Source organism: Chamaea fasciata, unplaced genomic scaffold (genome assembly GCF_029207755.1).
Source record: "Chamaea fasciata isolate MVZ Bird 193981 ecotype frontalis unplaced genomic scaffold, bChaFas1.0.hap1 SCAF_2, whole genome shotgun sequence".
NCBI lineage: Eukaryota > Metazoa > Chordata > Aves > Passeriformes > Sylviidae > Chamaea > Chamaea fasciata.
The window spans coordinates 39439849-39452907 of NW_027094087.1; the positions used below are offsets into that span (position 1 = coordinate 39439849).

A 13059-nucleotide genomic window follows, 5' to 3' on the forward strand; every position below is an offset into this window, starting at 1 on the left:
TTCTCATTAAAACAAATTACAAGATGTGGGCTATTGCAGTACTTGTAGATTACCAGAGTTTTCAAGCTTTGATTTTAAAATAAGGGCCATATAGACTGCCAAAAGGATAGTTTTGCTAAAAAAAAAGTTTTATGCATCCCTTCATTTATACTATGGTTATTCTCAAACCACATGGATCAATAAACAAGTATTTGAATCAAAAGGATCAATAGACAACAGTGCTGATAGACAATTTTTCTTATTGCCCATTTACTTGTTTTTCTGTATTTTTGAGAGACTATTTTACGCTTATGCTATTTCTGCACAACCGTAACATACACGTAATATACCAACGTTCTTTTTAAATGCTCGTTTATTTCATTTTGGTAATGCCAAAACTATGGGGTTTTTTGAAATGTACTTAGTTAATGATAAGAATAATTTAACAATATTTATTTTATTACTGAATGACAGCAAGGCTGTTTTGATAGACATGCTGTTCATTTTTTCATATTTAATGTTGCCTTAATAATTCTATTGTTAACTTGTTTGGAAGAGATTTATAGCTCAGTTGTAAGCATTCATCCCATCTGTAGTATGGTATGCAACAACTCAGCTGAAAATCCATTTAAAAATCTAGACTTCTAAATGAAACAAAATAAAAAGTGAAGCTACATATATTTAAGTCACACAAGTTAATGAAATTTAGTGGCTTTTAATATAAGAAATGTTCAAAAATGTTTTCTTAAAACAATGAACTCTGAATCAAATCAAATTAACAAATATCGCAAAGTTTTAAATCCATTAAATATAGTATTTTTTATTATCTTCTCTGCCTGGATTTCTTTTACTAGGCTTTCCTAATTGATCTTCAATCTTTTATTAAAAATGTTATTATCTGTTTTATGTCACTATCAATATTTTCATTGCAGACTATATATCTCTTGTGGATGCACTATCCTGAAAATGTTTAAGGCCAGGTTGGATGGGGCTCAGAGCAGCCTGGTCCAGAGAAAGATGTCCCTGACCATGACAGTGAGGCTGGAACTCAATAATCTTTATCTCCTTCCAATTCAAACCATTTTATTAATCTGTGTAGAGAGAGCTTACCAAATATTTTTCAATAGGCAGAAAAAAAAGCAAAGTTTTTGGATAAATGAGTACAATGCCTAAGCAAAGATTAGAGTGGCCAAATAAAAAAATCTTTTTGGTCTGGTGAAGAGCATTTGACTGTAACTGGAGAAGTGCGTGAAGTTTCTAGTGAAGTTATTTTTGCTAATGTTGCTCATTAAGCCAGTGACACAGGGTAATGGCTATGAGACAGGTTTCTAGATATTGCAAATCTTTTTGCAGGTGTAAAAAGATAAGCTTTGTATGTTCACATTTTAAAGAGTTGTTTCAGTGAGGTCTGGTCAATGTCCGGGAAATAATGTGATGATGAAGAGATTAATTTCAGAAAAGAGGGTTAAAGGCGCCCAGGAATGAATCTTTGGTCAGAGGTTGCACAGTACGTGATTCCTTTCTTTTCTTTGTCTACCACATGATTATATGTGATTTTTGGAGGAACAAGAAATTCACAAACAATAATTTTATAATGAGTCACAGATCCAGGTTGCACACTTCTCTATCTAGCACATGCAGTTATCCATCGGTCTCTACACACCTGAGAATAGGAGATTCCAGCATTGGACCATCGTTTTCTAACTTCAAAGGACTGACTTTAGCCCTCTCTGCTCCTCAAATCTGTAACATACAGCTTTTTACTTTCAGACCAGCAGTTAAAACCATCATCCAAGCCTTCCGTATACTTCTTCTTGACTTCTGTCCTCTAGTTGGCTTATCTTGGCAAATCCAGTATTATCTACTGGTCTTGAGTGTTTCCGAACAGGTCTTCCAAGATTCTTCCTCCAGACCTGCAGGAGGCATCTCCTGTTAGAAACTGTCAAGAGAACCGGACAAGTTATTCCTGTAACCAGACCCCTTCCAAGTAATTTAGTGTCAAAAGAGGTCTCATGAGGATTTCTATTCTGTGATCAGACTCTTTTCTAATCTGTCTCCTTGTTATCAGCATGAATCCACATCTTGCTTCAGCCCTGGTATTGCGCTGAAGAGCAGCAGAGCTGATGCACTGGTGATACTTCAACTTGAAGTTAACCTCTATCAACTGCACTACACTGAAATCCAGGGGCATTGACATGAGTGAGCAGGCAAGGCAGCAAGCAGCAGATAAGTGTTAGTGGGTATAAACATGGCAATAGAGCATGTTTTACTGGTTTATATATATATGCATATATATATGCATATAGATACACATACATGTATACAAAATAAAAAAGGACGATAACATCTGAGATATAAATTGGGCATTATTGTTTTTAGGGCCAAGTATGGCAGTTCTGTTGTCAATGTATTTGGAACATGTCAGCAGATCTTTATTTTTCTCCCTGAGGATAAGATGTCTTTTCGTTGGACAACTGTATGAAGCTTCTCAGGAAATGAGTGCCTCTTTGCTAAGGATTCTGATAGCTCACGGAATAGCCATTTGGCCCTGGAAGTTGCTTAGTTACTGTTCTTTGGGAAATATTAAACTACTTGTACTTTTCCACGAGCACAAAACAGTCCTTTCCTCTTCCCACAACAATGGTGGCACACAAAAACACCTTTGATAGTAAAGGTAATCTGGCATTAAATAGGGTAAATCATTCTAGACACTATACATCCAATTCATTGTTGTAACTTGGACTGAAATATTTAGTCATTTTCCTACATATTTCAGAACTACTGTGGGAACAAGACATGCTAGAAAATTATCATTTTCAAACCTCAAGCTAATTCACAGTGTAGAAGTCCACAGGTAATAATTTGCCTCTACCACCAAAACCAAAGTTTAGCATGATGTTCTATTTTTCATCTACTGGTCACAGAGAAATGAATTGTCTGTTTTCTCTTTTTTAAACAAAGAAATCATGCCATACAGTATTAATCTGGTTTAATTATTTGTCCAAAATGAAACTGCACAATAGATACAAAACTGATATAGAAATACCTAAGCTCCACAGGACAAAAAATCATGTTGTTCCATGTCCCTTCACACCAATTTTCTCTACTGGAAAAAAATTTTGTTAATCCTAGCAGATGCCAGACCTGGAAGCTGTGGAAGCCACTTTTAAATCTTATTGATAACAAAATAATTGCAAGAGTGAAATAAACACTCTCCACAGAACATTTGTCAATGTTCTAGGTAGGAATGTCCTTTCCCCTCAAGATAAGTTTGTGATGAGAGCAAGGAACCTTTTTAAAAGCAGGCATGACATCTTCAAGTTGAGTTTGTTTATATGCCAAAAATAGATCCAGGATTCATTTTCTTTCTTTCTTTCTTTCTTTCTTTCTTTCTTTCTCCCTTTCTCTCTTTCTCTCTTTCTCTCTTTCTCTCTTTCTTTCTCTCTCTCTTTCTCTCTCTCTTTCTTTCTCTCTTTCTCTCTCTCTTTCTCTCTTTCTCTCTTTCTCTCTTTCTCTCTTTCTCTCTCTCTCTTCTTCTCTCTTCTTTCTCTCTTTCTTTCTCTCTTTCTTTCTCTCTTTCTTTCTTTCTTTCTTTCTTTCTTTCTTTCTTTCTTTCTTTCTTTCTTTCTTTCTTTCTTTCTCTTTCTCTTTTTTTTCCCCTTCAAAAGCACATATTGTTTATATCAAATAACAATTTCTAGGACTTTCATCAATTTCAACTTCATTTTTAGCTCATGCTGAATAAGTATTTATGTTGTAAGGTGCTAGAGCCAGACTGGATTTTGTTCCTGGTTTTCAGGCTGAATTTATTTCTGTCTTTTTTATGTGGACTTGTTCTTGAATATACTCTGTTGTATTTCTCTGGGGAATGGTTTTTCCCACCAAGACCCATAATGCCTCTAACCATATGGTTTGATCTTTCTTTCCTTTCTTGACCTAACTGGCTGAGTGCCAGCCATCCTCCCAGAGTGAGAGACTAGATAAGACCCCTTGTACTTTCCTTGTTCTCTCTCTTGCCCCTGGAACCTTTCGAGAATAAACGCCTTGGAATAATTCTGGGGTAAGAGCCTCTTTTGGAATCTTTTGTCCTGTCCCTCTGAGATATCCCTCCAAAGCCTCTTAAGAGTTAGTCCCGGGGGGGCTGCAGGGGGATATTTTCAATGCTCTATAATACTGTCGCAAATATTGAAATCATTCATAGCAATGTAATAAAGATTATTTGGTAAATCTCACATAACACTCCCACACTTCATTCTGTCTCACTCTAAATCTAAAAAATTAAATATGTTTGCTTTTACTATATAGCATAATGGGAATGGGAAAGAAACCTACCAAAGTGAAAGTCCCCATCAGTAGAACATCATTCTTGAAGAAGCAATATTACCAACCCCTTCCTTTTCTCTCTGAGAACCATCAAAGAAAATTTATAAATGTTACTAAAAACTGTGTTCAGTAACTCGCAGCTTTGCTGTAGGTTTAAAGATGGACAAGCTTTTTTTTTTTTTTGTATTCCAAACTTCCAAACTTTCTATCCAGAAGCATATATCTAGACTTTCTCTCTGTGTCAGTGTCTGAGAGGATCAGAAGGAAAAAGTTCTAGCATTTCTTAAGAGTAGGTCACCAGAGTTACCACTGTTATGTTTCTCTTCAGGATTTCCCACAAGGAACTAAATGTATATGGTACTATGGCATAAGAGCCTTAAATGAAACATTTCTGGAAATCATCACAGCATTATCTTCAAACTCTGTGTCTGATCAGCAAGTTCAAAGCCATCTTGCACTATTCAGACATGCTAAATTTGTGTTTACATTTGTACCATCGTTGATGGTATTTCATGATTTTTGGGATTTTTGGACTCATTGTAACTAGTCTTCCAGATCTTCTGGATCTGTATACATACACTGGACACATCTGTACAGCAGAGTCAGGACGTCCTAGATCAATACGTTAGCTACAGAAAATCTGCCTGGACAAAGTTTGCAACAGAGAAAAATGACACAAAAGTCCAGTTATAAAATAACTTTAACATAAGGCAAATAAACACAGTTCTACTGCAGTACTGTGGCCCTGAAGATCTGTAGGAGCACCTGCCAAATACATGTCATCTTTTCAAAGAAATTTTCTGCTTCAGAACATTGTTTCTTACTTAAAATCATGGATTCTTCAGGTATTGTCCCCTACAGTAAAACAGCAGATATCCTATATGTCTTTTGCTTTTCAAGTTTTTTCAGATTCTCTTCTCAACAGCCTTGACCAAGTCACACGCTGGTGATAATTTACCTGTTATGTCTTCAATACTTTTTAGAAGAATGCCCACTTCAGAATGCCCCCAGCCACATGCTGAGGTAGGGTGTAATACAGAATCTAGAAAAAAGTGGTTACTGGATGACTGAGGGAAAAACAGAGCTTATTATCATTTTTTCACTGATGTGATGGCTCAACACCTTCTCAATCCCACATTATAAATAGCATTGACAATACTATGATGACAGAAATAATACGGAGTTTTGCAATGAGGACAACACTGAATACATAGGAGGAGATGTTCAGCTCTTTTGTGTTAAATTTTATGTGTGCTGTTGTGACTTCATCAGGAGTAAACACCATTACCTAACTCTCAAATGCCAACCCAAAAGGTTGTGGAATAACTTTTCCACTTTCCTCACTGCTTGTCTAACCAACGCCTTTGCCTGTTGTGGTTCTTCTGTTCTCATTTGATTACACTTTAATCAGGTGACTCATTTGTTCATGATTAACTCAAATTTAAGAAACTGTAAAAAACTTAAATCACCAAAAATGTCAGTTACATCATCTAACTTAGGGTATTGGACAGCTACTTTATCTAAATTTAGCTGTTGAATTGTTAAGTGTCAAAATTGACACATCAGTTTAGTATCTCATCAACCAGTAAAGAGACGCTCTGGAATATAATTCAGTGCAAATAATGAACCATTATAGAAAATTAATCATCTTTATACATGGCACTATTTTAGAAGTTTGAGATGCTCTAACATGCCATAATTAAATGGTGAAGAAAATGCTGTGGAGCTAGATATGCAGCCAAGCAGGCACTGTCCTTGCTCTGTGCCATAAAGAACAAGCTAATAGTGGTGGTAAAACACGTTCACATTAATACGTGACACTCCTATCTGCCATAGATGTTTTTAGCACAATCATGGGCATCTGTTGAAGTGACTTGCAGACCTGGACTTGGTGCTGCACACTGGCTTCAAGCTCATCACCATTTGCTTCTATTCTTTTTTAATTTTTAAATCACCATGGCTGCTATATTTTATGAGTACTAATTCACTTTTTAAAAACACATGAAAGGAAAAGTGGTTACTGTGTCTCATAAAATTCTGAATAGATTGTTGGGAGACATTCTAAAGGTAGATGTCAATGGTTGACATTCCTGGAAAGCATCTGACAGAGAGAATTTCATTATAGTCCTCCACATTTTAACCCTCATAATTATGCTATTATAATTAAACACAGTTACAAGACAGAAAAGCATGAGGAAATAAAGGGTTTTTTTCTATCCTCAATGGGCGTGCAGATGTTTTCCAGATATATTATGATGTGAACCTGTGGGTTTGAAGGCAGAGCTCAGAACAGTGATGCATGGTAAAGAGAAATCATGGGGAGAAGGATTGAAATTACATTAGTAGGTAAAATATTTCAAAATACCACATCAATCTGTGCCAAGCAAGTATAGAAAAAATAATCTATGCATTCCTATTTAAAATATTCTTGAACTACTAGGTGCTCATATCCATTTTAAAATTCAGACATTACTCTTATTTCTACCTCTCTCCTTTCCCAAAATAAACATGTAATTTAGGGATGTAATGAAGTTCTTTCAATTATGAAAGTCTAACTGAAAAGTATGTAAAATAACTTCTAATAGGAAACAAACTTTATAAATTAGAACCGTGCAAGCTGCAGAAGAGTCCTCAAATCAAATCCACAGGACACCAATATTTGAAATCAGTCATCAAGAAAGTAATTTAAAAATTAAAAATGAGAAAACTACAAAACTTCTATGGTGATAGAAAGAAAAAAAAAAGAGATCCTATGATCCACACCCATCACATGATCCACAAATGTCTATAAAAGGAAAATATAATTGGAGTGCTGGAAAGAAAAGAAGACCACCTAGGTTTTTAAGCAAGGAGAAAAAAAAATGTTCCATACTTGTATTTTTTCTGTGGGGGACAGTGATAAAAGATCATTTTGCAAGAATAGCAAGATATTGTAGGGTCCATGTCTCAGAGATGAATACATGCACACTCACAGTAAAGTTCATTTTGCTAGGTTAATTAATCAGGGCTGCAAAGTGATAAGGGAGATAATTCTTTTCTGTTTCTGGTATATTAAAATTCATTCCACGTGGGGCTATATGTTGGTTTTGTAAGATAATGCTGTCAATAGGTTCAATGAAATTCAGTGATAAGTGGCACACAGGAGTTAAAATTAGAAAAATCTTCTGATCATCAGTTGCAAGTTTGAGAGCTGTCTTAATCTCTTATAAAGTCCTAGAATTCAGAGCATCTTGTCTGCAAGTTTGAGTACAACTGCAGTTACTCATAGTCTAACTCTAACTGGTTGAAGAATAATAAGAACTTGCTTGTCACATACTAATATTTTGTGTCTCAAACTGGATACCCTGAAATATTGAGAGAAAGGTGATATTCTTAATGAAATTTCATACATTTACAGCAAGTGAAAGTCAGCAAATCATGACAGCAATTCATAGCTGTTTTGAATTTAAACTAAAGTAATTTGAATTTGAACTATTATGAAGTGCTTTTCCTCATCTAAACTGCCACAAGGTCCTGTGTTTATATCTAAGTTTAGACTTGAAATAAATACAAAAGATGTTTTTCAAAAATGTTCCACTTTCTGATATGGTGTCCTCCAAGCTGCTTGTGGAGTACATGAAGCCGTCTGGTTTTCAGCTCACAATCAATTTTTTTAAAAAAAAATCTTTTTTTTTTTTTCTTTTTTTCCCCCTCCTAAATACCTGCCATATATAGAAAAATATATGTCTGTACCATGAGGCCCACTGGGTGCACAATGGCTGAGGAGTTTTTGCATTAAAAATAAAATGTAATGCATGCAAACACTATTTATTGCATTTCTTCCCTGAGAATGAATATAAATGACCCAGGATCCTCACAGCCCTCTGTGGAACAGCAAACTGCAGTGAAAACCCTTCTGCTGCCACAAGCAAGACTGTAATGCTGCGAGACAAAAACAGCAGTGCCATTAATACATCTTCTCACACAACCAGTTTTGCGACTTGTGGAATATTGTAAGAAAAATGTCTCCATACCTTTTGTCGCTTAAATTTACCCAAGAAAGAGTGGTATTGAAATTCCCTTGATGCCTTGGGAATCTAGACAGATGTTTTCACTGATTGATCTGAACTTCAGTTTCATTGCAGGAAAATCGAGATGTTTTGGAATTTGTTAAATTCATCCAAGTTTTGAAGTTTTGTTGACCTATCAAGTGGCAGTGTTCAGGAGTAAAGCATAGAGTGCTAAAGAAACTGTAGAGAGAGTGATGTCAAGTGATTTATTTGATCTCAATAAAAACAGCCTCCCTCGTGGATGAAGGAGAAACATTCTATCTAGCAATCCATTTATTAAGCATTCCCTATAGAAAGTGAACTGTATCAACCATTGTATGAACCCTAATTGTGATTATGTTTTATTGCTACTTAGATTATTAAGTGTTTCAACTACCAGATAACAGAATCTATATTCTCAATAGTGGAAGAGTGTTAACATTAATTTTACTAAATATTTCAGCCCTGTTCCAACAATCTCTTGGAGGAAAGTTAATGGTCATAATCCAAGTAAAGCCCGCCTGAGAAAATCCCAAGCTGTGCTTGAAATACCTAATGTGCAGCTAGAGGACTCAGGAATGTATGAATGTAAGGCTGAAAACTCTCGTGGAAGAAATGTCTTCAGAGGACAGCTACAAGTATACAGTAAGTGTAACTGCACACACCATTGTCCTGAAATCTTTTGTCCACACTTAAGGCTTCGGCTACACATGAGGCATTCCAAAGTTCAGTGAAACAGGATACCTTGATATACAGCTTATACACCATATACCAACAATAATTTTGAATTAAGGTATATTTTCTTATTCCTTAGTATTGCATTAAAGTTTGAAACATAAATAATGTTGATTCCTTCAAAGAATTTACTTAAATACAATTTCATATGGAATTTGCTTGGGTTTTGTTTTATTTTTATTAAAGAGCATAGCTATAATTTTAAAAGTCTATTTGTTTTAGTTTTAGGATATAACAATGACATGCAACCTAAACATGAAATATCTGTCAGGAAACAATGGTGGAGACATTTTAGGATTATTATCACACTTTTATTAACATTTTACATGTGCTTGGGTGCTGATCTTTGTCACATTTATTGTACTGGAATGAGAGCTGAAGAAGTATTTGTTTTTTCCAGGAAATTCTCAATCTAGGCATGCACAATTTCCAGAAGTTATGATTTTCACACAGTGTTCAACATTTTCTAAGACTCAAAAAACATTTTTGAGTGACCATAAGAGTAAGATTGAGTCATGCATTAGATTGAAAATAAAAAAAAGAAACCCTGAAAATAAAAATATTTAACAAATCCCACGAATTCTATATTATACTGTTGCTGCATTCCAGAGTCTGGAAACAAAAGCCTATGTAATGCATACCAAGAATATTTACAAGTCAAAATTTGGCATATATCACATGTAAGCTAGAGTCCCACTACTTTTAATGGATTTAAGCCACACTACTTTCTATCATTCCCTGAATGCTACAACCTTAAATACTTAGCTGAAAAGGTCTGCAGTGGGAGGTTAGGAAACAGATCTTTCAAACTGAATTGTCTTCTGTCTTCAAATATCCCTGCCAGTGGAATTCCAAATGATGCAGTTTAGATAGATCCTCAAGTTAATGGATATGTCTAAGAAGAAGACTCTCCTCTTAATTTTCTTTTTCTTATCCTGATTTCAGCCCATGGCTCCTAATGCCTTCTCCCCAATACTAACTGTATGGAGGTCTCTCTCTTTGTTACACACTTTCATCAAATAACTGTAGACTGGCATGGTATATTTAGTTTATTTTCCACATATATCATATTTTCAGGTCCATAATCAATTTTTCTGTCTCCTCTGGCTCTCCAATGTCTTTATCTTAACTTGATTAATTTTAGTGAGTATCAGCGTATAGCTGGATCATGATCCTTTCCTTGCTTTTCATTCTCATCCACCTAGAGCCCAGGGCAGGTTTTTGTCTTCAATTTTTCTTGTATATGCTGGAAAAATGTGATGGTTAAGATGACAGTCTGTGCACTGAGTTTCAAGTTTGTCATCTTGTACTTGCAGCAAAGGTTTTATAAGACTTTTCCCGAAAACAGCAGCCAAAGCCCAGCACCCAATCTATTCCTCCTAGTATGACAGTACCCCACTGATATTTCTCTAATTCTTATTACAAATTACTGCCATGAAAGTATAGATGCTCCTACAAGGCACCTGAGGGCCAGGGGAATTTAGCAGCTGGTCTTTTTCTACAATGTTTCTTAAAATGTTAGAAATACTGAAAATTTAATTTGAGTTAAAAGATGTATCACAGCTCATACACTTCCTACCTGTTTTCTAGAGTTGTGAAACTACTAGATGCCAAAGTGGTATAAAAAGATGTTATAATTATCTATTCTTCCCTCTTTCAGAGTTAAAATAATATAAAAGGTACTCTTCAAGAGAGAAGCTGAGATGTTATAAAATGAAATTATTTCTTCAAGAGCATCATGCGCATCACTGGCATAAAATGACAGCTAACATGATATAGTGTTCTACACAACTCTTCGTCTCTCATTAACCTTTTACTTTGAGTAAAATTAAAGGTGGTACTCAAATCCATAGAAAATATTTACAATGTTAGTTTTGTCCTATTCTGTTTAGATAGAAATATGAATTTTTCATTCTTCACCATTGTCTAAATTACATTTTTAGGGTCTCTGCCTTAAGAGGATAAAGCACATATTTAGTTCATTGGTGTTTTTTGCAATAATGTTAGGACAACTTCTTTAACACTTCAGGAAGAGAGTTCCCTTCATATTGTCTCATTCCTCTATTAACAGATATGTGAGACTAGTACATTAAGTTTCACCTATCTGCATCAACAGGCAGCAGGATTAGAACAGGTTACAGAGGGCTTTCAGATGGACACTACCAGTAGTGACCTCCAACACAGCAGGACAAGAAGCACAGACTTTACTAGCCCTCCCACTCATGCCTTTCTTTGGCCACAAGATAAAATACTCCCCATGGAGCCACTCTCAGCCTTCATGAAGGCAGCATTAGTGTCTTACTGGCCTACAAACTTTGGCTACTCTTTCCAGAGGTGTAAGAGAGTTTATGTGAGGTTTCTACACAACATTTAACCAAACATTACTTCACAAAACTCTCAGCTTCCTTAGCTGACAGCTGATGTTGGAGGATTTGGGGGCATTATCTTAAATGGCTCTTTCTGCTGTACTTTTCATTCAAAACAACAGTCAACATGAATTTTTTACCTGCAAGCTCATTGTCTTTTCACTGACATCTTATTCCTCCAGGTGACAATGATTACTTTGGCTCAGAAATTCAGTTGTAGGCCGTCATTCCTTACCAGGGGTTTCTTGCAAAATTTCAGAGCAGTCTGTAGGACCAGCTGTGTCATACTGTGGTCTCACAATTTGCATATCTCTATAGGAACTCACTTGCTGTCTGTTTGAATCTTCTTCATCTTGCCAGTTGCATCTGATCTGGGTCACCACAGAGTATTCTGGAGAAAGCCCAGGACACCCAGTCTGCCTGTCTAGTCACATTTAATCACAAACTAGTGATTCTTTGCTTCTTACCTGCTGCTGCAATCCAGACGCACCATGACTGCCTGATGCAGCTGACAATTCAGATGTTGTTCAGAAAGCAAGGTTTCAGATGCTGACAACTTCAGATTATTGTAGTCTCAGCACTTGGCGCAAATTCAGCTGTAGGCATTAAAAAAAAAATTTTTAAAATGCCAGGCATCCTCTTATGCATTGCAACCTATTTTGAGAGGTGTGAGTTTCCCCCAAGTGATCTGCTCATCCTGTAAGTTTCCATGAAATTTTATTCAGGCTCAGGTCGATTCATAGAAGAGAGCACAAAAATTAAAAATTGAGTGGATAAATTTGCCATTAACCTTTTTGCTTCTCCTCAAATTCTGGCTAGCAGTGTTTTCCCAATGGTAAGCACTTGGTATGTGCAATTTCTGCTCCTCTCTCACTCAACTTTTTGGGGTTTTTTCTGTGTTACCTACTCACTACTGCCAGGATCAGCAGGGGGTGGTGATGTGAAGTGATTATAAAAACACATTTTTGAAACACATTTTTGGCAGTCTTCCTTTTGGCTGTATCAGTTTCCCCATCCTGCAGAAACACAGCTGCTTTCCTGGCAGCTGGAGGGAAGGTTTGCCATAACACAAGAGTGGAACAAGCATCTGACAGCAGGAATATTCTGTAATGCAGTGTAACTGACCATACTGATTTTAAAGTCTATTTTAATTAGTTGCATTTAAAAACTGCATGGGGAAAACAGTCCACTCCTGTCACTACAGGTTAGTCCCACACAGTAAAACTGGCAAGAGAAGACAGGTTGTAGTCAAAATTGTACATTAGTTTTAAATTTTCTGTCTTGACTTTCTCACTTGACTTTCTCAACGTGCTTCTCCTACTTTACTCTTCCCAATTAATCTCATATACAAGAAAATAAATTTTTTCACTCCAGACTCTATTCATTTACTTTCTAGGACATTAAGTCATTTGTCTATGTAAAATTTTGTCCTTATTTTCTCTCAGACAAAAAGCTACTAAAATCTTGAGAAATAATCTAAATTTTCTGCACCTTAATTTCATTTTGCATAGAGGATTTAAAAACTGGCCTGTAAACTTGCAGACTTATTGCCAATTTATATTTGTAAAACATTTTGACATCCTTGAATAAACAGGTGCAGAAATGCAGCATAAATTAAATCATGGATT

General features: G+C 35.8%; 1 protein-coding gene across 3 annotated transcripts in view; it reads left to right on the top strand.

Moving 5' to 3' along the window:
- The window catches only part of CNTN5 (contactin 5), a 598136-nt gene that overhangs the window by 460809 nt on the left and 124268 nt on the right, over positions 1 to 13059 (top strand). For all 3 annotated transcript variants that reach the window (XM_066175731.1, XM_066175732.1, XM_066175733.1), the window contains one exon: positions 8794 to 8975. In XM_066175731.1, coding sequence (XP_066031828.1) covers positions 8794 to 8975 — 182 coding nt within the window. The remainder of the gene's footprint in view (positions 1 to 8793; positions 8976 to 13059) is intronic.